This window comes from Macaca nemestrina, chromosome 6 (assembly GCF_043159975.1).
Source record: "Macaca nemestrina isolate mMacNem1 chromosome 6, mMacNem.hap1, whole genome shotgun sequence".
Classification (NCBI taxonomy): Eukaryota; Metazoa; Chordata; class Mammalia; order Primates; family Cercopithecidae; genus Macaca; species Macaca nemestrina.
In genome coordinates this window covers 1513554-1541356 of record NC_092130.1, presented here as the reverse complement: position 1 = coordinate 1541356, position 27803 = coordinate 1513554, and the positions used below count along the sequence as shown (strand labels likewise).

The 27803-nt window shown below is 47.9% G+C and overlaps 1 protein-coding gene across 3 annotated transcripts in view; it reads right to left on the bottom strand.

Annotated features, from left to right (window-relative positions):
- LOC105483988 (RasGEF domain family member 1C) overlaps positions 1 to 24593 on the bottom strand; it is a 108827-nt gene extending 84234 nt beyond the window's left edge. Inside the window, exon 1 of one of the 3 annotated variants that reach the window (XM_071097990.1) lies at positions 24433 to 24593. Coding sequence is in view for 1 of the 3 variants with exons in the window: in XM_071097989.1 (XP_070954090.1) it covers positions 23426 to 23635 (210 nt within the window). In the remaining 2 variants the exon portion in view is untranslated. Of the gene's footprint in view, positions 1 to 9992; positions 12925 to 23425; positions 24049 to 24432 lie in introns of those variants that run through there. The other 2 variants (XM_071097989.1, XM_071097991.1) reach the window with 2 other exon arrangements.
- Positions 24594 to 27803: the final 3210 nt, after the last annotated feature.

Here is a 27803-nt window from a genome sequence, read left to right as displayed (position 1 = left end):
GCTGGGATTACAGGAGTGAGCCGCCGCGCCTGGCCAAGTTTTTACAAGTTTAAGTAAAGCCTGAGGCTGGGCGGCGGTGGCGATTGGTGGCGATTACAGAGTGCGGATTGGTCCATTTTACAGAGTGCGGATTGGTCCATTTTACAGAGTGCCGATTGGTCCATTTTACAGAGTGCCGATTGGCCCATTGTACAGAGTGCCGATTGGTCCGTTTTACAGAGTGCCGATTGGCCCATTGTACAGAGTGCCGATTGGTCCGTTTTACAGAGTGCCGATTGGCCCATTGTACAGAGTGCCGATTGGTCCATTTTACAGAGTGCCGATTGGCCCATTGTACAGAGTGCCGATTGGTCCGTTTTACAGAGTGCCGATTGGCCCATTGTACAGAGTGCCGATTGGTCCGTTTTACAGAGGGCTGAGTGGTCCATTTTACAGAGTGCCGATTGGTCCATTGTACAGAGTGCTGATTGGTCCATTGTACAGAGTGCTGATTGGTCCGTTTTACAGAGTGCCGATTGGTCCACTTTACAGAGTGCTGATTGGTCCATTTTGAATCAGCAGTCTACAATTTTGAATCATCCAATTCAAAATAAGTCAGAAAAAAAAGATATAAGGAAGAACGTATGAAACAATTAAAAAATAAAGGCCAGGCACGGTGGCTCATGCCTGTAATCCCAGCACTTTGGGAGGCCAAGGCACCTGAAGTCGGGAGTTCAAGACCAGCCTGACCAACATGGAGAAATTCTGTCTCTACTACAAATACAAAATTAGCTGGGCGTGGTGGCATGTGCCTGTAATCCAGCTACTCAGGAGGCTGAGGCAGGAGAACTGCTTGAACCCAGGAGGCAGAGGTGGTGGTGAGTCAAGATGGCAGCATTGCACTCCAGCCTGGGCAAGAAGAGCAAAACTCCATCTCAAAAAATAAATAAATAGATTTCAGAATATATTTCAGATCAAATAAATAAATAGCAGGCCGGGCATGGTGGCTCATGCCTGTAATCCCAGCACTTTGGGAGGCCAAGGCTGGCAGATCTTTTGAGGTCAGGGGTTTGAGACCAGCCTGGTCAACATGGTAAAACCCCATCTTTACTAAAAATACAAAAATTAGCTGGGCATGGTGGCGTATGCCTGTAATCCCAGCTACTTAGGAGGCTGAGGTGTAAGAATCACTTCAACCTGGAAGATGAAGGTTGCAGTGAGCAGAGATTGTACCACTGCACTCCAGCCTGGGCAACAGAGTGAGACTCCATCTTGAAATAAATAAATAAAAATAAATAGAAGGTGGTGAATTTAAATCAACAATATCTATAATCACATTAAATGTAAATGTTCTAAACAATCCAATTAAAAGGCAGAGATTTGGGCTGGGTGCAGTGGCTCACATCTGTAATCCCAGCACTTTGAGAGGCCGAGGCGGGTGGATCACCTGAGGTCAGGAGTTCGAGACCAGCCTGACCAACATGGTGAAACCTTGTCTCTACTAAAAAAATACAAATATTAGCCAGGCATGGTGACAGGCACCTGTAATCCCAGCTGCTCGGGAGGCTGAGGCAGGAGAATCGCTTGAACATGGGAAGTGGAGGTTGCAGTAAGCCGAGATCATGCCATTGCACTCCAGCCTGAGTGACAGAGCAAGACTCCATCTCAATAAATAAATAAATAAATAAATAAATAAATAAATTAATTAAAAGGCAGAGATTTTCAGATTGGATATGAAAGCAAGAACCACACAAATGCTGTCTACAAGAACCCAAGAGCACTGGTACATCTATATTATTTTATCTATATTATTATCAGAATAGATTTCAGATCAAAGAATAGGATAGCAAAGAAGGCCATTCCATAATGACAAAGGGATCATCCATAAAGATAATATAACCATTTTAAGCATGTATTCACCTAATAACAGAGCTTCAAAATACATGAAGCAAGAACTGACAGAACTGCGAGAATAAACAAATTCTGTAGTTGAGATTTTTGTCATCTGTTTCTCAATAATGGATGAAACAAGCAGACAGAAAATCAGGAAGGATACAGAACACTTAAACAATATTACCAAACAACATAACCCGATTGCTATTTATAAAACCCTTCACACAACAACAGCGGGAACTCACATGCATGTCAAATGTATATTTAATAAGATAGATCACATTCGGGACCGCAAAAACATGCCTCAGAAAATTTTTAAAAAATGGATTCAAGTCATAGAAAATATGTTCTTTAACCACAAAGGAATTAAATTAGATATCATTAACAAGAAAAGTCCCCAAATATTTGGAAAGTAAATAATAATACACTACCAAATAATGTATAGGTGAAAGAAAAAATAATAAAGGGAGCTAAAAAGTATTTTGATCTGAATAAAAATGAAAACACAACCTATCAAAGTATGTGAGATACAGCTAAAGCAGTACTTACAGGAAAATTTATAGTAGTAAAATGCCTATATTCAAAAAAAGATCTCAAATCCTACGACCTTAGCTTCCACTTTAAGAAACTAAAACAAGAAAAGCAAATGGAACCTAAAGTAAGAAGAAGAAAGGAAATTACAGTATTCAGAGCAGCAGTCAATGGGGTATGGAAGAAAACCGATAGAGCAAAACAATAAAACTAAAAGCTGGTTCTCTGAGAAGATAAAAAAATTTAATAAACCTCTAGTCAGACTAATCAGGAAAAAAGAGAATATACAAATTACCAATATCACAAATGAGACAGGTGATATTACTAAAGTTCTTAAGATATTTATTAAAAGGAGGCCAGGTACAGTGACTCACACCTATAATCCCAGAACTTTGGGAGGCTGAGGTGGGCGGATCATGAGGTCAGGAGTTTGAGACTAGCCTGGCCAACATGGTGAAACCCCAACTCTACTAAAAATTCAAAAATTAGCAGGGCATGGTGGTGTGTGCCTGTAATCCCAGCTACTCGGGAGGCTGAGGCAGGAGAATCACCTTTACCCAGGAGGTGGAGGTTTCTATGAGCCAAGATTGTGCCATTGCACTCCAGCATGCGTGACAAAAGCGAAGCCCTATCTAAAAAAATTAATTAATTAATTAATTAAAAGGATAATAAGAAAATGTCATGGACAAGTTTATACCAATCCGTTGAAAATTTAGATGACAAATTATTCAAATGATACAAACTACCAAATCTCACAAAAAATAGATAACCTGAATTAGTATATCAAAGAAATTTAAAATGGAGTTAAAAACCTTCTCATAAGGAACAAGACAAGGCCAAACATGGTGGTTCATACCTGTAAACCCAGCATTTTGGGAGGCTGAGGCGGGCAGATAACTTGAGTCCAGTAGTTCAAGACCAGCCTGGGCAACATGGCACGACCCTGTCTCTCCAAAAAATACAAAAATTAGCCAGGCATGTGGTGCACACCTGTGGTCTCAGCTACCTGGGAGGTTAGGTGGACAGACTGATTGAACCTGGGAGGTCGAGGTTGCAGTGAGCTAAGATCACACCACTGCATTCCAGTCTGGGTGAGAGCCAGGCCCTATCTCCACAAAAAGTTAAGAAAACAAAACAAAGCAAGACAAGAATGCTCGCTTTTACCACTGCTATTCAACATTGTACTACATGCTCTAACTAGAGCAGTTAGGCAAGAAAAAGAAATAAATGGCGTTCACATTAAAAAGAAGTAGTAAAACGATCTCTATTCACAGGTGGCATGATCCCATGTGTACAAAATCCTAAAGAATCCACAAAGAAACTATTAGAGCTAAAAAACAAATTCAGCAAAGTTGCAGAATACAAGATCAACACACAAATATTAGCTGTATTTCTACACATCATCTATTAATGCTCTGAAAAATGAATTAAGAAAACAATTACATTTATAATAGCATCCAAAAGAATAACATACCTAGGAATAAATTTAACCAAGAGGAGAAAGATCTATAGACTGAAAACTATAAAATATTATTTAAGATAAAGAAAGTCTAAATAAATGGAAATACATTTGTGTTCATGGGTTCTAAGATTTAATATGGTAAAGATGGCAATACTAACCAAAGTGATTTACAGATTCAATGCAATCTCTAGCAAAATCCCAACATCGTTTTTTTTTTTTTTTCCCAGAAATCAAAATACCCATCCTGGCCAGGCACAGTGGCTCATGTCTGTAATCCCAGCACTTTGGGAGGCTGAGGCAGGCTGGATCAGTTGAGGTCAGGAGTTCAAGACCAGCCTGGCCAACATAGTGAAACCTCGTCTCTACTAAATATACAAAAATTAGCTGGGTGCGGTGGCACATGCCTGTAATCCCAGCTACTCGGGAGGCTGAGGCAGAAGGTGTAGGTTGCAGTGAGCCAAGATCGTGCCACTGCACTCCAGCCTGGGTGACAGAGCAAGACTCAGTCTAAAAAAAAAAAAACCCATCCTAAAATACATATGGAATTGCAAGGGTCACTAAATAGCCAAAACAATCTTGAAAAAGAACAAAGTTGAAGGACTCACACTTCCCGATTTCAAAACTTACTACAAAGCTACAGTAATCAAAACAATGTGGTACTGGCCAGTGGATTTTTGAAAAGGGAGCCAACATCTTTGGACCCCTACCCTACCTCTTACCATATATATTATTAATTCAAAATGGATCAGAGACCTATACATATGAGCTAAAACTATAAAACTCTCAGGAGAAAACCTGGGGTGGGGGAAACATAGATTTGGCAATGGATTATTAGATACAACCCTGAAAGTGTAAGAAACAAAAGAAAAAACAGATAAACTAGACTTCATCAAAATTGAAAACCTGTGTGCATCAAAGGACATTATAAAGACAGCGAAAAGACAAACTACAAAATGGAAGAAAAATTTAACCCAAAGGGGCCGGGCGTGGTGGCTCATGCCTGTAATCCCAGCACTTTGGGAGGCCGAGGTGGGCAGATCACAAGGTCAGGAGATCAAGACCATCCTGGCTAACACGGTGAAACTGTGTCGCTACTAAAAATACAAAAAAAAAAAAAGAAAAAATTAACCGGGCGTGGTGGCAGCACCTGTAGTCCCAGCTACTCGGGAGGCTGAGGCAGGAGAATGGCGTGAACCCGGGAGGCGGAGGTTGCAGTGAGCCAAGATCACGCCACTGCACTCCACCCTGAGTGACACAGCAAGACTGTGTCTCAAAAAAAAAAACCAAAAAACGAAAAATTTAATCAAAAGAAGAAAGACTTGCACACTGAAAGCTATAAAATATTATTTAAGAGAAATTAAAGAAAATGTAAATAATAGGAAAGATATTCACAAATTTACATATCTGTAAGAGTCTAGTATTCTGAACATATAAATAACTCCTATAACTTAACAAAGAAAATACAAATAACCCAATTTTTTAAGAAGCAGGCAAAAGACTTGAATAGACATTTTTCCAAAAGAGACACACAAATGGCCAAGAAGAATATAAAAAGATATTCCACATTATTAGTCATTAGGAAAATGCAAATCACAAGACAATGAAATACCACTTTACACCCACTAGGATGGCCATAATCAACAAAACAGAAAGCAGTAAGTGTTGGCAAGGATGTGGAGAAACTGGAAACCTTGTGTGTTGCTGGTGGGAATGTGAAAGGACAGTTTGACGGTTCCTCAAAAAGTCAACTATGGCATTACCAAATGACCCAGCAATTCCACTCCCAGTTACGTGCCCCAAATAACTGAAAACAGATCCTCAAACAAATATTTGCACATGAGTGTTCATAGCAGGACTATCTTCAACAGCCAAAAGCGGGAAACAACCCACATGTCCATCAACAGATGCATGGATGAATAGCTGTGATACAGACATACAATGGAACATATTCAGCCATAAAAAGGAATCAAGCACAGATACATGTCACCACATAAATGAACCTCAGACACATTATGTTATGTGAAAGCCCCTTGACACAAAAGGCCACATGCCACAGGATTCCATTTATATGAAATATCCAGAATAGGTACATCCATAGAGAAAGAACACAGGCTGCTGGTTGTCATGGCAGGAGAGGGTAGTAGTGAGCAGCTGCTTAATGAGTATGAAATGTTCTTTGGGGGTGATGAAAATGTTTTAGAACTAGACAGAAGTGGCAGTTACAGAACCTCTGCAATTTATCATATTTATAGACTAAAGGAAAAACCACATAATCATCTCATAGATGCGAGAAAGCATTGACGAAATCCAAAATCCATTCCCAATACAAACTCTTAGCCAACTAATAATAGAAGAGAAGTTCCCCAACTGGATAAAAGGCATCTGTGAGAAACTTGCAGCTTACATCATACTTAACAGCGAAAACTGGAATACTTTCTCCTAAGATCAGGAAAAGGCAAGATGATCCACTTTCTTTCTTTTATAATTTCAACGTTTATTAGAGATTCAGAGGGTACATGTACAGGTTTGTCACATGGGTATACGGCATGATGCTGAGGCTTTGGGTACGGGTGATCCTGTACCCCAGGTACTGAGCATAGTACCCGATAGTTAGTTTCTCAACCCTTGTCTTCCTCCTTCCCTCCCCCGAGTAGTCCCCAGTGTCTGCTGTTGCCATCTTTATGTCCACGAATACCCAGCGATCCACTTTCAATACTTCTCTTCAACATCGTATGGGAGGTTCAGTCTAGTATAATAAGACAAAAAAAAAAAAAAAAAGGTATCCAGATTGAAAAGGAAGGAATAAAACCGTTTTTATCTGCAAGTGGTGTGATAATCTATGTAGGAAATTCTACAGAATCTGTACCAAGAGCACTGTAATGAATAAGTGATTCCAGCAAGATTCCAAGATATGAGATCAATATGTAAGCATCAATTATATTTCTACCTGTCAGCAACAAAATGTTGGAAATGGAAATTTAAAAATACTATTTACACTACATACAAAATGAAATACTGAAGGCTAAATCTGAGCAAAGATGTACAAGAGCTGTAGATGAAAAACTGCAAAATACTGCTGAGAGAAATTAAAATCGTAGACAAGTGTCTGTGTGTTAGAAAACTCAGTATCATTAAGATGTCCATTTTCCCAAGTCAATCTATAGACTTTAGAAATTGATAAGATGATTCTAAAATTTATTTCAAAATGCCAAGAACTGGAAGAGCCAAAAGTAGAACAAAGTTGAAGTGCTTATGCTGACTGTCTTCAAGACTTACTTAAAGCTACAAAATCAAGAGAATGGGGTAATGGCATCAAGATTGGCAAAGATCAACTGAATATAGAGTCTAGAAATAGAGTCACAAATATATATGGTCAAGGGAATTTTTTTTTTTTTCTTTTGAGATGGAGTCTTGCTCTGTTGCCCAGGCTGGAGTGCAGTGGTGTGATCTCGGCTCACTGCAAGCTCCGCCTCCTGGGTTCACGCCATTCTCCTGCCTCAGCTTCCTGAGTAGCTGGGACTACAGGCGTCCACCACCACGCCTGGCTATTTTGTTTTGTATTTTTAGTAGAGACGGGGTTTCACCATGTTAGCCAGGATGGTCTCGATCTCCTGACCTCGTGATCTGCCTGCCTTGGCCTCCCAAAGTGCTGGGATTACAGGTGTGAGCCACCGTGCCTGGCCAGTCAAGGGAATTTTAAAGAAGATGCAAATGCAATTCAGTGGAGAAAGATGGTTATTTCGGCCAGGCCTGGTGGCTCACATCTGGTGGCTCTCGCCTGTAATCCCAGCACTTTGGGAGGCTGAGGCGGGTGGATCACCTGAGGTCAGGAGTTCGAGACCAGCCTGGCCAAAATGGTGAAACCCCATCTCTACTAAAAATACAAAAAATTAGTCGGGCATGGTGGCAGGCACCTGTAATCCCAGCTACTTGAGAAGCTGAGGCAGGAGAATCTCTTGAACCTGGGAGGCAGAGGTTGCAGTGAGCCGAGATCGCACCACTGCACTCCAGCCTGGGCAACAAGAGCAAAACTCCATCTCAAAAATAAATAAATAAATAAATAAATAAATAAATAAATAAATAAATAAATAGTTATTTCAAGGAAATGGTGCTGGAACAGTTACTTCATGCAAAAAAAGAAACCTGATGTTGATTCATTCTTCCCACCAAAGGCAAAAATCAACTAAAAACTGATCACAGGGCCAGGTGCAGTGGCTCCTGTCCATAATTCCAACACTTTGGGAGGCCGAGGTATTAATAGGAGGATCGTTTGAGGCCAGGAGTTGGAGACCAGCCTGGGCAACACAGTGAGACTCCATCTCTACAAAAATAATAATAATAATTAGCCAGGCACGGTGGTACATGCCTGTGGTCCCAACTGCTTGGGGGGCTGTAGTAGGAGAATTGCTCGAGCAAGGCTGTGGTGAGCTGTGATCACACCACTGCCCTCCAGCCTAGGTGACACAGCGAGATCCTGTCTCAGAAATAATAATAATAATAATAATGATGATGATAAAAATTTTAAAAATCACAGAAACAACAGTAAAACCTACAACTATCAAGTTTCTAGAAGAAAATGTAGGAGAAAATCTGTAAATTGGAGTTAGGTAAAAACTCCTGAAACACCAAAACATGATTTTAAAAATTGATGAAGTGGACTGAATTGAAATGAAGAACTTGTGCTCTTCAAAGGACACCCCTGAGAATAAAATGGCAGCCAGGTATTGGGTGGAAAATTTATAGATTACCTGTTTGATGAAAAGAACTCTCAGAAAACAATAAGAAAATGAACCCGATTAAAAATGTGCAAAATATCTAAACTGACAGTTCATCAAAGATTTACAGATGGCAAAAAGGCATAAGAAATGATGCCTCATATCATTAGTCATCTGGGAAATGAAAATTGAAATCACAATGAGATACTCCTGTATGCCTGTTAGAATGGCTGAAATTTAAAGACTGACAATACCAGATGCAGCATGGATGGAAAGCAACTGGAATTGCCATACATTGCTAGAGAAAACGTATTGGTTCAACCACATTAGAATAGAATTTGGCATAGAATTTGGCAGTTTCTTAAAACATTAAATGTGAACCTACCATTTAATCTGGCCATTCCACTCGTCGGTATTTATCCAAGAAAAGTGAGACACGCATGTCCACAAAAAGACTTGCTTATAAATGTTCACAGTGGCTTTATTAGTATTATTATTATTATTATTTTTGAGACAGAGTCTCACTCTGTCGCCCAGGCTGGAGTGCAGTGGCGTGATCTCGGCTCACTGCAAGCTCCGCCTCCTGGGTTCATGCCATTCTCCTGCCTCAGCCCCCTGAGTAGCCAGGACTACAGGCGCCCGCCACCACGCCTGGCTAATTTTTTGTATTTTGAATAGAGACGGGTTTCACTGTGTTAGCCAGGATGGTCTCTATCTCCTGACCTCATGATCCGCCCGCCTCAGCCTCCCAAAGTGCTGGGATTACAGGCGTGAGCCCCCCTGCCCGGCCACAGTGGCTTTCTTTATAAGAGTCTCAAATAGTGAGCCACCGGAACGTCCATCAACAGATGCAATGGATCTGTGGATTAGTTTCTTATTGCCGTGTAACAAGTTAGCATAATGTAATGATGTAAAGCAACATAAATGTACCATCTCCTAGTTCCTAAGGGTCAGGATTCTGGAATGTGCTTGTTGGGCCTCTGCTCAGGGGCTCACAGGCTGAGATCATGGTGTCAGTCAGGACTGCTCTCTCATCCCAGCCTGGCCATCCTCTTCCATGCTCACTGGCTGTTGGCAGCATGCGTTTTCTTGTGGCCATGAGTCTCAGGACCTCAGCTGTGAAAGGCCACCCACTTTCTCCCCAACACAGCAGTTCACTTCCTCAAGGCCAAAAGCAGTCTCTCGCTAGCTTCATGTCTGTCTGACATCGGGAAGGACCCTGCGCTTTGAAAGGTTTGCCTGATTTAGTCAGGTCCACCCGGGACATCTCCCTTTTGGTTAACTGAAAGTCAACTGACTAGTGACCTTAATCACATGGGAAAAAATCCTTTCTGCCATATAAGATGCCTAATAACCTAACATCCCCCTGCATCCAGAGGTTCCTGCCCCACCCAAGGGAAGGGCATACGTACCACAGGGCGGGAATCCTGGGGCCACCTTGGAACCCACACAATGGAAAGACAGCTCAGCAATGGACAGGAAGAAGCTGCTGACGCCCACAACACGGACACATTCCAAACGAATCACGCCGGGTGAAAGCGGAGGGACGGATGAGCTCAGTGTCCTCACTGGGGTGAGGCTCTCATGAGTGTTCACATAGGCTGACACACGTTGTGTTTACTGTACACCAATTACACAGCCGCTCGAAAAAAGAGGCCTATAAAACCTGCTGTTTGATACAGTTATTGGAAAACGTTTAAATGTGTTTTTCAACTGTAACTTTCATGAAATCTATATATATAGATCAATCATTTCTCATGAAAACAACACTGGAACTGATGAGCTGTAAGCACAAACTACACACCAATTTCAAAGACAGCATGAAAAGAGAATGAAAAAATAAATCATTAGTAACTTATAGTGACTATATGTAGAAATGACAATAGGTTGGATATACTGGGTTAAATAAAATACCTTCTTAATGTTAATTTCACCTTTTTAACGTGGCTACTAGAAAATTTCAAATTAGGTTAGGGGCCCTCATGGTATTTTGACAGGACAGAGTCTGCTACAGATCTGACTACCCTGGGAGGAAAGTTGGGGAGGGACAAGCAAGGTAAGTGACATCCTAAGGATAGGAACAGCCCAGCCAGGACAGGGGGACTCAACAGGGGAGGTGTTCCCACCCCCTAACACACCAACAGAGTGAAGACTACAAAGCAAATAAAAACCAACCAACCAAACAAAAAGAACTGTTATAGAAGAAAAGAGACTTAAGAGATATAAAAATCAAATGCAACATGCGGGATGTGGATCTTTCCAGGTTTGAACAAACCAACGGTAAAAAGATATTTTTGAAGTAATGGGGGCATCTGATTACAGACTGGCCACCAGATGACACTAAGAAATTATTATGAATTTTATGAGATGTGTCAACTGGCAGGAAGGTTAGGCAGACAAAGTCCCCATCAGTCCAGCAGGAATCCGGATTTCTGTGTCTCGGATTTGCTGTAAGCACCTAATAGGGTTGGGGTGGCGATCGAGGCAGATGGGCCGAGCACTGCAGCCCTGGGAGCCGGGAGACGGGCGTGCGGTGATTCACATTCTTCCTATTCTGTATGGTGCTCTTTGTTTGTTTGTTTGTTTTCTGTATGAAAAGGTTGAAAAAAAGAGATTCTTTCTCCCTGAAAGTCCACTGGGCCTGGATGCGGTGTGACCTGGGGTGTCCTCCCTGCTTGCGGAGAGCAGGGCCCCTGGGCCTTCCTCCCTCTGTGAGCCGGACGGGGAGGGCAGCTGAACGCGCCGGGCTTGGCGCTCCTCTCTCTCCTCATTAAGGTGAGTGGCAACACCACAGATCGCATTCATTATCTGAAATGTGCTTCTGTCAACGGCACTGCTCATGAAATTGGTTACAGCGCAATAACCTAATTTGTTCCTCTTTCTTATACTCGTTGTTTGCAAAATAGAAGTACATTTTCCCTGGCAAACGTTTCAAGAACGGTGACATGCAGACACTTAAGGTCCTTTTCATCATCCAAAGTACTAATACACTTTGGCTGCACCCAAGCGGAAGCATCTGCACAAATCACAGGCCATGGGGGCTACGCTCCAGTCCCGGGAGCAGCTGTCACACTCTCGCCTCACCCTTCTCAAATCCCTTCCACAATCCGCCTTGCGCACGTTCACAAAAACCACCGAGCGCACCATTTTTTATTCTCAAGCGGCTTGTCAGCCCACTGGTCAGAAGTGCTACGCTGGAGAAAATCCCCTGTGGTCAGGACGCTGCCACTTCCCAGGTGACTGATGGGCTCTGCGGTCAGACGCTCCAGTCCTGGAAAGTGAGGCTGTTTTATGGGAGTTTGTCACAGGAGACGCCATCTCCCTACAGGGCTCCGGAGCCCGCCTGACCTTCTCCGAGGATTCCAAGCCAGCCCTCTCTCCCCAGCCCACGTGCCAGGGTGGTGGCCAGGGCGGTGGCACTTGCCGAGTGACCTGCTGCAGCTCAGAGCTGTGGCTTCTCCTGGTTCCTCCGCCTGCCTCTCTTGTGCTTCAGGTCTGCTGAAGGTTGACAGGGAAACCGGGAAATGGCTGGTGAGGAAGGCCCGGTGCCCTCCTGTACCAAGGCCATGCTTCCCCTCTGCCTGCAGGATGGCGACCAGCGTGGGGCCCAGCGCCTGCTGCAGAGAACAGCCTGGAATCGCAGGGCCTCTCAAGCTAGGGGCCTTGACCTTGGGTCCTCCCTCCTCTCCTTCTCCAAACACACCTTCTCCAAGCACACACGTGGTCTGACTCCTGTTTGACCTTGGAGAGCAGCTGGGGTATCACGCCCTCCTGCCAGCGTCCCTGGAGCTGACTCCCACTGCAGCCTTCACAGAGACTTGAGCTCAGGGACACCCTGAGGGACCCTGCAGGGAGGTGCCCTGAGGCCCAGGGGCCTAACTTAGTGGTCCCCAAACTGAGAAGGGCGTCTGCAGAGTAGAGACCAACAGGAGGTGCATGAGAAGCAGACATGGGAACTCCTTATAACATGACTGTGAAAATGACTGTGCTATGTAACATTTGCTACATGAAAAGCTTACTTGTAGTGTACACATGTGTCAAAAAGCACAACAGACAGACACCTGCAGGCCCACCACCCGGTGAGGCAGTGCCATGTCAGCAATCACCCATGCGTCCTCCCTGCCCACAGATCCTCCCCTTCCAGGTCCCCACTATCTGGAAGATTATTAAAAACACTTATTTATGTATTATTAAGGTAGGACTGACAAATAAAAATTGTATTTATGGTGTACAATGTGATGTTTTGATGTATGCAGACATTGTGCAATGGCTAAGTCAAGCTAATTGACCTATCACTTTGCATACTTACCATTTTTTTGTCATGTAGAACTTTTAAAAATTCATTTCAAAACATTTCTTTCTTAACTATTCAAAAGAACTCACTAGAGATGCTTCCTGGGCCTGATATGTTCTGTTTGAGAAGCCTATTAATGATACATTCAACTTATTTAACAGAAATAGTATTGTTCAGGGCTGGGCGCAGTGGCTCACACCTGTAATCCCAGCGCTTTGGGAGACCAAGGCCGGTGGATCACTTGAGGTCAGGAGTTCAAGACCAGCCTGGCCAACATGGTGAAACCCTGTCTCTACCAAAAATACAAAAAATTAGCCAGGTGTGGTGGCGGGCAACTATAATACCAGCTACTCAGGAGGCTGAGGCAGGAGAATTGCTTGAACCCGGGAGAAGGAGGTTGCAGTGAGCCGAGATCGCGCCACTGCACTCCAGCCTGGGCAACAGTGAGACTTAGTCTCAAAAAAAAAAAAGAAATAGTATTGTTCAGGTTTTCTATTTCTTCTTATGTCAGTCTTGGTAAGTTATGTCTTTTGGGGTGTTTGTACATTTTCTCTGACGTACATCAAATGTATTGGTATGAGGTTCTTCATAAAAACCCCTTGCTATCCTCGCCACATGGGGAGAACTTGCAGCGATGCCCTTTCTCCCTCCTGATATCGATCGTTTGTGCTTTCTCTTTCTTGGTCTTGGTTGGTCATGCTGGCGGGCAATCAACTTTATTCATCTTTGAAACAGGTATTTCTCTGTTTATCAATCCACATTCTCACAAGATAAAGTTTAAGGAGAACTTGGCACACCCTGCTTGACAGGGAGCACTCAATAAAAATTCTATGTTTCAAAGCAACACTTAGCAGCAGGATTTCTGAGTAACACCAGGGCAACGATATCCCAAGAGCCTGAGGGTTCCCAGGACCTGACTCCACCCCAAAATGTGGAGCTGGGTGTGCTGCCCCAGGCTGGTGTCGGTGAGGCTCCCCTCAGACCTCACCACGGGGCAGGGCTGCTCTCACTGACATGCGCCTGTGGCCAGCCTGCCTCTGATGAGCCTCCTCGGTCAGTCCCTCTGCAGCACGATCCCATTCCTGGAGAGTCCCATCTGGGGACTGCGGTTCAGGGTCAGGAAGCAGGGGTGCCTCAGGCACATGGGAGCTCTCTGCCTCGCCTCCCTCAGCCAGCAGCCACACACCTGTGAATCACTCAACAATGGCTGGGACAGAGGGGAGCCTGAACCCCGGGACAGCAGAGGGAAGCAATGGCTGGATCCAGGGTGCTGCTCAGGGCAGTGGTGGCCTCTGACAGTGGACCCAGGCTGGACAGAGAAGGCCTGGGGTTAACAGAGAGGCACTCCTGGCTGAGCCCAGCTCAGGCCTGAACCCCACGGCTGCTTAGCACGTGTCTGTTGGGTGGTCCACGTGATGGACAGATGGGAGGCTGTGAGCAGAGGGAGGCCCACACAGACAGACAGTGAGAGCAGTCCACGCTCAAAAATAGCCCAGACTGTCAACAGCACGAACCCCAAACAGCAGGCTGAGCTCAAGGCCCACACTGGCTGCATGGCCCTGGGATGCCCCCTTGTGTCCCTGAGCCTCAGTTTCCCCATCTGTAAATCGATGGCAGCTGCTGTGGGAATTACCTGAGGCCACAGGTACTCAGCCAACGGCACTGTGTGGGTGTTTCAACCGTCACAGACAGCAGTGGTCATTTTACTATGTATTATTTAGCCAGATTGGCACTTTTGAATACTGTCTGGATTTTAAAACAAACAACTAAACAATTTCCTGACCAAATGACCCGGGTAGAGATTTTCTCTGCAGGGGCATTAATTAGCTGATTCCAAGAATCTGCACTCCGTCCCACCCTTAGCGACATCCACTGCACGTAAAGCAGAAGTGCACCAATTAGGATGCTGCTGTGGGACTGGAAGGCCTTGAACTGGCAACAGTGGTGCCAGTTAGCTTATTCAAAATTAATAAACCAAGGTGACCCCTCCCTTCCCTCCCTCTCTTCCTCCCTTCCCTTCCCTTCCCCTCCCCTCCGCTCCCCTCCCCTCCCCTCCCCCCCTCCTTCCTTCTTTCCCAGATGGGATCTTGTTCTGTAGCCTTGAACCCCTGACCTCAAGCGATTCTCCTACCACAGCCTCCCAAAGTGCTGGGACTACAGGTATCAGTGACCTCGCCTGGCTCATACTAAATTTCTTGAACATGCATTGAAATTGTGGTTTTGTAGAAGAATTTCTGTGTTCTTTTTTTTTGAGACGGAGTCTCGCTCTGTCCCCCAGGCTGGAGTGCAGTGGCACGATCTCCACTCACTGCAAGCACGCCATTCTCCTGACTCAGCCTCCCGAGTAGCTGGGACTACAGGGGCCCGCCATCATGCCCGGCTAATTTTTGTATTTTAAGTAGAGATGGGGTTTCACCGTGTTAGCCAGGATGGTCTCGATCTCCTGACCTCGTGATCTGCCCACCTCAGCCTCCCAAAGTGCTGGGATTATAGGCGTGAGCCACCGCACCCAGCCAGAATTTCTGTGTTCTAGGGTGATGCTGATGTCTTGATTCCTGTAGCTTACTCTTAAATGGCTTAGTAAAAATAATGAGCAAATGTTCCAAAGTGTTAAAAATTGGGCCGGGCGCAGTGGCTCACGTCTGTAATCTCAGCACTTTGGGAGGTCAAAGCAGGCGGATCACAAGGTAAGGAGTTCAAGACCAGCCTGGCCAACATGGTGAAATCCTGTCTCTACTAAAAATACAAAAATTATCTGGGCGTGGTGGCACGTGCCTGTAATCCCAGCTACTCGGGAGACTGAGGCAGGAGAATTGCTTGAACCGGGACCTAGGAGACAGTGGTTGCGGTGAGCCGAGATTGCGCCACTGCACTCCAGCCTGGGCTACAGAGCAAGATTCCATCTAAAAAAAATTGATGGATTTATTTAACAGATGAAGAGTGCACCGTTCTTTATGGAGCTTTCCAAGTAGAAAGGCTGCAGGTCTTTCTAGGTCCCGGAGACCATGGCAGCCCCTCAATCCAATCCTCCCCTTGCTAAAAGCCAACATGGACCAAGCAGGAGAGTGAATAACACCACCCATGCCCAGGCCCACGCCCCCAGCACCCACGCCCACGCCTCCATCACCCATGCCCATGCCTCCAGCACCCATGCCCATGCCTCCACCACCCATGTCCATGCCTCCAGCATCCATGCCCATGCCTCCAGCACCCATGCACACGCCTCCACCACCCATGCCCATGCCTCCAGCACCCATGCCCACGCCTCCAGCATCCATGCCCATGCCTCCAGCACCCATGCCCACGCCTCCACCACCCATGCCCATGCTTCCAGCACCCATGCCCACGCCCACACCTGCAGCACCCACGCCCATGCCTCCAGCACCCATGCCCATGCCTCCAGCACCCATGCCCATGCCTCCAGCATGAGAGGGGAGCGAATAACGCCACCCATGCCCATGCCTCTAGCATGAGTAGGAGACAGGGTGCGCCCTCCTCTAACTTGCAGGTGAGGAAAGAACACCCCAACCTTCAGAACCGGCTCCAGGGCCCCCACTGGCATTGATGGGGTGCGGGCTCAGGGAGAAGCACTGTGGGAATGAGGAGAGGGGAGCTGGGGCCAAGAACTAAGGAAAAAAGAAAGTCCTTTAGCCAAGTGTGGTGGCAGGTGCTTGTGGTCTCAGCTACGGAGGCTGAGGTGGGAGGATCGCTCGAGCCCAGGAGTTGGAGGCAGCAGTGAGCTGTGATCGCACCAGTGCACTACAGCTGGGTGACAGAGCGAGACCCTGTCTCTAAATAAAAACAAGAAGAAGAAAGTCCCACCCGACATGGGGAAACAGAGCACGCCTAGGGGTGGGTGTTGGAGCACTGGCGGCTGGGGAACTGAAAGGAGACAGCAGTGGAGCCCGGAGGTGGCTGTCTCAGGAAGGCCCTGCTTCTAGGGGCCAGGCATGTGGCCTGGAAGTAGAGGCAGCCTTCAGAGGCTTGCCAGTAACAGACAGGAAATAGCAAGCCTGGATGTTCAAGGACCTACGGAAGCAAAAGTGAATTGTAAACTCAGAAAACACAAGTCCACTCCCGCCTCCCAAAGGACAAGGAAAATGGTGCACTTCACTCCGCCAACAGGAGAGGGGACTCTTACACTAAGAAACCTACTATGGTTCCCAAGCCCCCAGCTCCTGCCTACAGCCATCTGTTATTACCAGTCCAGGCAAATTAAGACATTGCTAAATTAACAGATAATATCCATACAAAGCCAGGATAAAGCACCGACACTAATCCCTCCCACAAACCCCCAATTTACAAAGGGAAAAACTACACAAGACACCTCAACCTGAATTACGTAACACCGTGGTCTGGAAGTTTATTACCTAACGCCATGGCCTGGAAGTTTATGTCCCCCAGAATTTATACATTGAAACGCAGTCCCCGGTGTGACGGCATTTGGAGGGGGCCTTTGGGAGGTGATTAGGTCTGGAGGGCAGAGCCCTCATCAATGAGACGAGTGCCCTTAGGAAAGGGGCTCCTGAGAGCTCCCTTGCGCCTTCCTCCATGTGAGGGCGTGAGGAGAGGAGCCATCTGCGAACCAGGATGCAGCCCTCACCACGTACGTTGATCTCTACCTCCAGCCTCCAGAACTGTGAGAAATCGTTCTGATATTTTGTTAGCGCAGCCTGAACAGATGAAGACACACTAAAAATTCACACACGTGAAGAAAATCCCTAAATTATACATTTAAAAAACTCAACAGAAATGAACCCAAAAAAAGGTAAATGTGAAATTAGAGTTGCCTCAACTCATGAAAGAAAATGAGGAAAAGACCATCATCTCAGAAATGAAGACTGAATTAGAAAATCTCTTAGGGAGAACGGATTTGACTAAAAGCTTAATAGTGTTCATTAAGGAAATGAATGAAAACAACCATAAAACAAAAATAAAATTCATAGAGAAAGCAATCTAGAAGATAGATGGAAAAAAGATCTAACACAAACATATTATTGGCATCCCTGAAGATAAAAGGTAAAATAATGGTACATAATTAACATTTAACACTATAATCTAAGAAAATGTTTTAGAAATAAAAGAAGACTTAAACCTGCATATTCAAAGAGTCCACCACATACCTGAAATCAGTTCCAAGACAATGCCTAGTAAAATGATTAGACTTTAAAAATAAAGAAAAAACATTCTTTGGAGCTCCAGAAAAACAATCAAGTCACTTACAAAGGAAAGAAAAGCATGTTTATATCAGACATCTTGTTGACAACGTACAAGCAAGGCAACCCATAACAACATTTTTAAAAATTTAAGGAAGGACAGAAAGTAAGAGGCAAGGATTTTATAACCAGCCAATCTGTCCTTCAAGTAGCAAGAGTATAGAAAGCAAGCAGGAAATACAGTATGCACGAGTCTTTCTTAAGGAACCATCAGAAGCTAAGCTTTGTCCAGTCAAAGGGTGACTAGGAAAACTTTGGCAAAAATAAATATGAGTAATCAGAATCCAACACCATTGTGGCAGGCAGTGTCTATGGCGCTCACCCACATGATAATCTCTACCTCTTGGTGTTCACACATTTGGGACTGAGTGGGGCTTTTGACTTTCCTCCAACCAATAGACTATGGCAAAGATGAGAGGATATCACTACTGGGATCATGTTACGTTGTTCTATCATGTATGTCACGTCATACGATGTTACGTTTTGTTATGTGATGACTCTCTAGAGACTCTGCGGGCTTGACAGAGTAAGCAGTCATGCTGGGGCAGCCCACGTGACAGAGAACTGTGGGTGGTCCCTAGGAACTGGGGGTGACCTTTAGAAGTTGAGGTTGGCTTCCAGCCAACATCTAGTCAAAAATTTAAGCTCTAAATATAACTACAAAGAACTAAATACTGCCAACAACCACATGAGTGGATGAGCAAATCCTTCCCTAGCTGTCTCTACATGAGAACCTAGTCCTGGCCACCACCAGCAGTACTCAGCTAAGCCATGCCCAGGCTCCTGATCCACAGAAATGATGAGCTAATAAACATGTGTTGCTTTAAGCCATTAGGTCAATGATAAATTATTACACAGCAACAGATAACTAATACAATGATATCAAAACATACTACAGGCTGGGCACGGTGGCTCACGCCTGTAATCCCAGCACTTTGGGAAGCCAAGGCGGGAGGATCACTTAAGGCCAGGAGTTTGAGACCAGCCTGGCCAACATGGTGAAACCCCGTCTCTACCAAAAATATAACTCAACCGGGCATGGTGGTGTGTGCCTGTAATCCCAGCCACTTGGGAGGCTGAGGCAGGAGAATCGCTTGAACCTGGGAGGCAGAGGTTGGAGTGAGCCGAGATCACGCCACTGCACTCCAGCCTGGGCGATAGAGTGAGACTCTGCCTCAAAAAACAAACAAACAACAACAACAATAAAAAAGTGAAATTTGGGGGAAGGCAAAAGTTCTATGCAGCTTTTTGACTGTGTGGGGGTCAGCATCCCTAACCTTCTCATTGTTCGAGGGCCAACTGTAATTGCTAAGCTGTATTCCATTATATGGACATATATCTTGTTTGTTTATTCACCAGTTGATGAACAACTGCGTTGTCTCTACTTTCCTGGCCACTATAAGCAATGCTGTTACGAGCGTTTGCGTACAAGTCTTTGGTGGACATTTCATTGTTTCCATTTCTCTTACATTCCTGGGAGCGGGGGCCGTTGGTTCATACGGTATTTTTATGTTTAAATTTTCAAGAAACTGCCAAACTATTTTCTACGTCATGTCCAAGTGGGACTTATTTCAGAAATGCAAAGATGGCCTAGTGTTAATATTCTTACTGTTTACCTCACCCTAGTCCCAGAACTGATATCGGGAAATCCATCGCTGACTCATTATGTTAATAGCGCTAAGGAGAAACATCAGACCATTGTCTCCATACATGGCTCCAACAAAGGTCAACACCAATCCTGACTTTTAAAACCACCAATAAAATACGAGTCAATGGATATTCCCTTATCTATCTATCTATCTATCTATCTATCTATCTAATCCATCTATCTATCTCTTCCCATCCTGAAGTCAGCATCTTTCTTAATAGGGGAAGTATTAGAGGCCTTTTTACTAAAGTCAGGAACAAGGTAAGGAGGCCCACTACATCCAATATTTAATACTGAATTGGAGTTATTCAGCCAATTTAATAAGATAAAAGAAAGCATAAAAATCAATAGAGAAGCAGTAAAGCTATTTGAATTTGTAGATGACAGAATGACTGAGAGAATCAAAGATAAGACTAACAATAGGCCGGACATGGTGGCTCACGCCTGTAATCCCAGCACTTTGGGAGGCCGAGGCGGTGGATCATCTGAGGTCAGGAGATCAAGACCAGCCTGGACAAGATGGTGAAACCCCGTCTCTACTAAAAATACAAAAATTAGCTGGACGCGGTGGCAGGTGCCTGTAATCTTAGCTACTTGGGAAGCTGAGGCACGAGAATCACTTGAACGTGGGAGGTAGAGGTTGTGGTGAGCGGAGATCACGCTACTGCACTCCAGCCTGGGTGACAGAGCGAGACTCTGTCTCAAAAAAATAAAATAAATAAATAAATAAATAAAAGACTAACAATAAAACTAACAATAAAAATTCAGGTAAGACAGAAAGATATAAAATAACATATACAAAACAGTAGTCAATTCAAAGATATAATTGAAAAAACCATTTATAGTAGCAACACACAAGGTAAAAACATTCATGAATAAACTTCCTAAGAAATATGAAAAACATATATGAGGAAAACTTCAAAACACTCCTAGAAGTAGCCTTGAACAAACAGAAAGATCTCTCTCTGTTTTGGATAAGATAACTTCATAAAGATGCCAGTTATCCTAAAGTTAATATATAAGCCTAATATAAACTTAATATGATCTCCTTCCCGACCCAAATACCAGCAACACGCTGCAATAGCCAGGAAATCCTTGCAGTAAAAAGCAGTGGAAGGAACTTGCCCATCAGATAGTAAAACACAACAAGGAGAGTCGAGCCCAATCTCTCTCCTCTATTGCAATGGGCTTGAATAAAATCTTCTTTGCCATTATTTATTATTATTATTATTTTGAGACAGAGTCTCGCTCTGTCACCCAGAGTGGAGTGCAGGGGTATGATCTCAGCTCAGTTCACCAACCTCTGCCTCCCAGGTTCAAGCAATTCTCGTGCCTTAACCTCCCAAGTAGCTGGGATTACAGGCATGTGCCACACACCCGGCTAATTTTTTACATTTTTTGGTAGAGACAGGGTTTTACCATGTTGGCCAGGGTGGTTTCAAACTCCTGACCTCAAGTGATCCACCCATCTCAGCCTTGCAAAGTGCTGGGATTACAGGCGTGAGCCACTGTTCCAGGCCCTCCTTGCCTTTAAATATATATATTTTTTCTCTCTCTCTTTCACCAGTATGTGAACAGATGGAATAGACAGACCTGTGAGACAAACTAGAAAGCCCAGAAACAGGCCCAGGGCTTGGCTGTTTAGTGTATGATGAAGGTGCATTTCAGATCACTGGAGGAAAGATGACCTTTTAAATAAATGGCATTGGGATAGAGTGCTAGACATTTAGAAAAAGATTAAATTGGATCCACAGACTAAGTACAAAACTAAACAAATATTAGAAAACACAGATGATTGTTTTATAATTGGACTTTTCATAGTTAGAAAAGTCTAACTATGATTCCAAATCTATGTGAAAAGATGTCCAATTTCATTTATAATAATAGAAATATAAATTTAAAATACACTGAAATACTATTTCTCAGTTCTCAAACCAGCGAGGCTGTGAGGAAACAGAAGACGCTGTGATACACTGGTGGTGGGAATGCAAAATGTTGCTACCTCTTGACAGGGAATTTGGGACTAGCTAACAAAATAAATCCATATTCACTCCTACTTCTAGAAGTGTGTTCTAAATAGACACCTTTGCAAATATTAACAATATAGGTGCAAGGTTATCCCTTACTCCATTATTTTAAATGTAAAAAGGCTCAAAAAAAAAAATGTTCATCCACAGGACATAATTTGAATAAACAATAATAGTACAGCCACAGAACGGAATGCTATGTGAGTGTAAAAAAGAATGAGGCAGGTCTCCACGAACTGGTAAGAAGTTATTTTCAGGACATACTTCTAATTGAAGAAAAACAAGGAGCTGCATGGCCAACTTTTGTGATAATGCTTAAATGACTTGTTTTGCAGAAAGACACACAGGAAGGATAAACCAGAAAATATTTTAAATGGCTACCAATGGTGTGGGAACAAGGAGGAAGACGCAGGGGTAGGATTGAGACCTCTAAGGATAGCTTTTTAATAGCTTTGACCTTTAAACCACGTGTTCTACATACTCAAAAAAATAAAATTACATCCTAAAGTCTAAAGGAAAAAAACCTCCATATTGAATGCAAGTAGAAACACGCGAAGCTATCAGTGTGTCCGATTGATAACATAATCACACAGCACTCTACCTGCACACCCGTGGAAATCCCGATGCTGACCTAGTAGGTTTTGGCTGGCTTTGGTGTGGATGCAGTAATTGTGAAACTATTTCGGGGTGCATTGTAGGGCTAAGTAAATGATTAAACATATTCATGTTTGGGGGAACAAGGTTCTCACTGCAGGAGAAAGGGAATGGAAATATTAATTTTTAGTAAAAAACAAAGGTATCTTGGCTTGATCCACTGACAAGGCCTAGAGGCAGCGAGTGCACGCCCCACACTAAGCCCGGGTCCCACGCGAGGAGCCAAGGCCCCTTGAAGAAATGGCTCTGGGTCTAGGTCCAGGTACCAGTGAGAGCCGGAACCACCCCAGAGACTGGCGTGGACGTGGCAGGAGGGTGCAGACCCCGGCCTGAAAAGGGCCAGGTCCCGGGCAGGGCCCACACCTGGCGGCCTGCGGGCTCCTCCTGGCCAGTCCCGCCCCGGGCCCCGCAGCCCGCCGGTCTCCCGCCCGCCTTCCCTCTCCCGCCCCGGCAGTGCGCCCACCCGCCGCCAGGGGCAGCCTTTCAACTCCAACCTCCAACCCCGGGGCTGCCCAGGACAGCCCGACCCCGCACGGACTCGGCTCCAGCTCCGCCCCTCCTGCCCTCGGGGGTCTCACCCACGCTGCTCCCCCGGCTACGCGTCCATCACAGCACAGGCAGGGCTCCCCGCTCGCTGGGGACAGCCTCCCTGACCAGACGAGGCTCCGCCGCGCCCTGTCACCGCTCCCTCTGCCCCAGTCACCCCACTGCATGTTTTTCCCAGCACGCATTCTTGGCCATGTCCTTGCTTTTCCCTTTGATTCCTTGTTTGCTGTCCCCTCCCACACCAGCTAGCGAGCATGTACGGGGGCAGGCAGCAGGCGGCACACAGTACGCGCTCAATGAATGCGCTGGGCCAGTGAGTGGACAACCCCAGTCCCCCTCCGCCAGTCGCCGGGCACAGTGGCTGCACTACGGCTACTGGAGCCAGTCCTACCAGAGGTGGGACCCCAGCGTTGCCACTCCATGGTCCCGCCCCTCTCTAAGCCTCAGTGACTCCACCTACCTGGCAGGCAGAGCTTCCCAGGACTCTTCTCAGGCTCCCGGGGCTCGGTGGAACTTCTGTCTCCCCCACAGCTCCAGGAGGCAGGAGGTAGGCGCCGGGATGAGCTCCTCCATCACCCCAACTTCCCAGCTCTGTCTTTCTCAGTTTCCCACGCCCACGCAGAGCATGGGGCGGCGTCCGCAGCACCCTTCCCCAAGCCCCTCCAAGCATCGCCTTCCCAATCTAAATACAAAGAGTGGACCAGGTGGTCCCTTATGCCGTCCGCTGTCACTGCGTGAGAGACACACCCAGGACGCCCAGCAGACCCCACTGTTCTCGCAGGCCCTCTGAGAGTAGTAGCACTGGTCCTTTCCTCAAACCCGATCCCATCCTCAAAGGCGACAGCACCGTCTTCCCCCAGGCGCAAGGTCCTTTCCCTTCTGTACCTACACTGGCAGGTCTGCCTTGCCGTCCCCATTTCATAGAGAGGGAAACTGAGGTCCGGTGCGGGCGGAGGCTTTGGTCCAGGCTGGCTTTTCCTGCCACTCGAGCGGGTGAAAGAAGCTTGCTCTCGGCGCCCAGCAGGGGCTGGGGGCGCGCGGCCGAGCCGGGTCTCCCGCCAGGTGGTCGGGGGTGTGCCCTTAGGGTCCCCTCCCCGCCACCCCTGCGCCTCCAGTCCCAGCAGCCGCGCGGACCCCGCCCCTGCTGACCCCGGCGCACGCTCCCGAGCCGCGCGCAGCCTCCCGCCACCTGCCGACCCCGCCACGCGGACCGCACACTCACGTGCGCCGCGGCCCCCGGCCCCGCCGGCCGGCCACGCGCACTGTCACCACGCGCGAACCTGTGCTCCGGGTCAGGCCCGGGCGTGTCCGCCAACGGCCCGGACACCCGCCGTCCCCGCCGGGCTCGCTGCCCCGCACCCACGCCGCGACCTCGCCCGCGCCCCGCGCCCGCCGGCAGCCCTCCCAGCCCCGCGAGCCCGCGCCCTGGCCCGCTCTGCCAGCTGTCCCCGGCCGCGCACCACTCACCGACTCCCGGCGCGCCCGAACTCCGGGCCCGGCCCATGGGCAGCGCCCGCTGCGAGCCTCGGCGCCGCGGACCCAGGGCACCGCGGGCCCGCCGCCGCCGCCGCCGCCGCCCGCCCGCTCCCAGCGCAGCCCGCACGAGCGCTTGGCGGCGGCCCCAGAGTGCAGCGGCGCGGCGCCCCCTCGTGGCAATCGGGGAGCGCGGAGCGGGCGGGGCGCGGGGTGGGGCTGCGGGAGCACCACGGGCGGCGCTGCACACCGGGGCCTTCCGCGCCCAGGCCGCGGGGTCTCGGCCAAACGTCCACCCTGCGTTCAGGCCTCCGCGGCGGCTAGCCCACCGCGCCAGGACCGCCAGCTCAGACCGTCAGACGCTGCCCTTCGGAGCGCGGACCCTGGCGGACTCTGCGCCCGAGCTGCCCCAGCCTACCCCTCACCCGGTGGGCCTCTGGCGCCCCAAAACCCAGTTCACCCTGTCTTCTCAAGACTGGGCCCGGCCTGGTTCTCCGGGCTGGCCTCCTGCCATGGCCACCTAGGTTGCCTGTGTCCCCGAGTGGGACATCCCTGGATAGGCATCCGTCAGGGGATGAGGAAAGGACACCCCCTCCCCCGCACCCCGCCACCTTCTCGGTGCTCTCCTGTGGCTCCCAGGGAGGGTGGACGCCACTCTGAAGACACCAGGGTGCTGGGAGGATGGCGATGCGTGATTTCACTTATAGAAAGGGAGAGGGGTTCTACCAGGATCCAGTGGCCTCCTTGAATTGGGTCCACCTTCAGTGAAAGTTCCCTGGTTGGTTCCAGCATAGAGGTCAGGACACCTGTCCTCTTGTGTCCAGAGTTTGTCCCTTCCGCTGGGTTTGTGGTCTCGCTGACTTCAAGAATGAAGCTGTGGACCTTGGCAGTGAGTGTTACAGTTCTTAAAGGTGGTGCGGACCCAAAGAGTGAGTATCCGCAAGATTTATCGTGAAGAGCAGAACAAAGCTTCTCCAGCACTGAAGAAGACCTGAACAGGCACCTGTTCAGGTGGCTGGCCAGGGGTGGGCAGACAGCTTTTATTCCCTTATTTGTCCCCGCCCATGTCCTGCTGATTGGTCCATTTTACAGAGTGCTGATTGGTGCATTTACAGTCCTCTAGCTAGCCAGGGAAGTTCTCGCAGTCCTCACCCAACCCAGAAGTCCAGCTGGCTTCACCTCTCGCTCTGCTTTAGTCAGGACCTGCCTGATGAGATGTGGCCCAAAACTCAACCCAACCAGCTTGAGCAAAAAGAACTTACTGGCTTGTGGATCATAAAAAGCCAAGGTCTGCTGCTTAGAGGAATAGCTAGATCCAGGTGCTTAACCTGTCTGCATAGAAACCAGCCTCCCCTATCTCCCAGTCTTTCTGTGGCAGAATGGCCCTGGGTTAACACCTCAGAGAGGGCATGTCTGCCTGATAGTTACAAGGACAGCCTGCGGGTGTCACACACAGGCTCCAAGGAGCCGAGCTCAGGCCATTTCCGCAGACCTAGGGAGCGAGAATAACAGGCCTGGGTGTTGTCTCGGTAGAGCTGGGGCAGAGTTAGCCCTGTGTCAGCTTTGAGCATGGAGCAAGGTGCTGTTCCAGGCTTCCCTGAAGGCTGTTTCTGGAAGAATGGACAGGTTAAAAACCACAGAGTCCAGCCCATTTCTTGAACTGTTAGAGAAACTGAGTCCTGGAGAGAGTGGACATCTGCCTAGGGCTTACAGATGTATTAGAATCAATGTGGGCCGGCTAGTCTGGGCAGTGAGGCAGCAGGGCTGGGGCCAGGGCCAGGGCCAGGGCCAGAGGCTGATCCTAGGGAGGGTGATGTCTGAGACCAAGGGTCAGGTGTGGGGAAAGGGAGGGGGAACAGAGGCGGGCACTTGGTCTGGGGTGAGCGGTGTGCTTCCAGCAGGTAGACAGATGTACCTCAGGGTGCAGGCACTGGGCCACTCCCTGCATCTTCTCTGATTATCACCCTGTGCCCCTAAGCCTCAGGTCTAGTCCCAGAGTGCCCCCTGGATGAAGCCAGGAGTCTAGGAGGAGAGGCTGCAAGAGAGACCTTGGAAGAGCTGACCCACTCAGCTGTGTTGTTCTGGAGTCTGGGCAGCACTGAGCAGCCCTCCTAACCGAGCGCGGCCCTCCTAACCGAGCGCGGCCCTCCTAACCGAGTGCGGCTCAGTGGGGTGAGGCCAGTCTTTCCCCAGCCCACCCTTGCTCTGTGAGCAAAGGCTTGCTGTGCCCTGATAAAGCACTTTCTCCAGCAAGTGGCTGGGGCCACTGAAGTATGATTGTCCTGCTGGGAGCAGGGCAGGGGATGCTTGGATGAGGCCACAACAGCTGGAACATGGGTGTGGACTAGCTCATGGCCACAGCTCCACGTCCCACCGGGGTGAGGGTGGCAGAGCTATACTCTGGGACAAGGGAGAAGACTGTGTCCCCTGAGGTCTCCTGCGTCCTCTCCCTGCCAGACCCACCGCTGCCGAGAGTTGGGCCTGTGCTGAGGAAGAAGCATGAGCTGCAGTCACGGCCACCACCGGGAAGGTCTTTGAGCCTCGTGGCCAGCGAGGAGTTCTGCCCTGAGTCCCCAGCCTCGTGGGACCCTGGCTGCAGGTGCCACCACTGGACCCTGGGAGGCATCTGCCCCCGCCCCCTCAGAGCCCACCCAGGAGCACCCTCTAGCAAGGAACCTCTCCTGCCCAGCCCCTACCCAGCCCGCCCAACTTCTCACTCCAGAACATGCCCCGGGACTAATCCCTGAGTGAGGGCACTGGGACAGAGAGTGAACCATCCCTAGGGCCGTCAGCTCAGTCTCCCCTCACCCCACCACTGCCCTGAGACATCTATCAGGTGGACACTTACCAAGGACCTATGTGTGGCGGGCATCATGCTGGGTGCTGGGAATATAGCAGAGAGCCGGACACGGGGTTCCTGCCCCCTGGAACTCACAGTTTAGAGAAGGGAGGCTGAAAACTAACCTGAAAGGCTGAAAACAGTGTTTACCGTTTTAAACAAAAGAGTAAAAACAATCATTTCGGAGAGCGCCAAGTGCCATGAAGGAAGCCATACTGGGGAGGTGGCTGAGTGCGGCGGGCTGCTTTAGAAGGGAGGGCCCAGGAAGGGCCTCTCCAGGCACATCAGGTGAGGAACTGGCCACACAGGGTCTGGGAGACGGACCCGGGGCAGAGGGAACAGCAAGGGCGAGTCCCTGTGGCTGGCATGGACTTTGCATCGTTTTTGGAAAAAAAGAGGCTGGAGAGTGGCTGGAGCCAAGGTGGAAGCGAACAGGGCCAGGCAGGGTGTCCAGGCGGGCAAGGAGCTGGATCCTGTTCTCCAGGTGTCGACACAGGGGCAGGTGTGGCCGCAGCTCTGCCAGCAG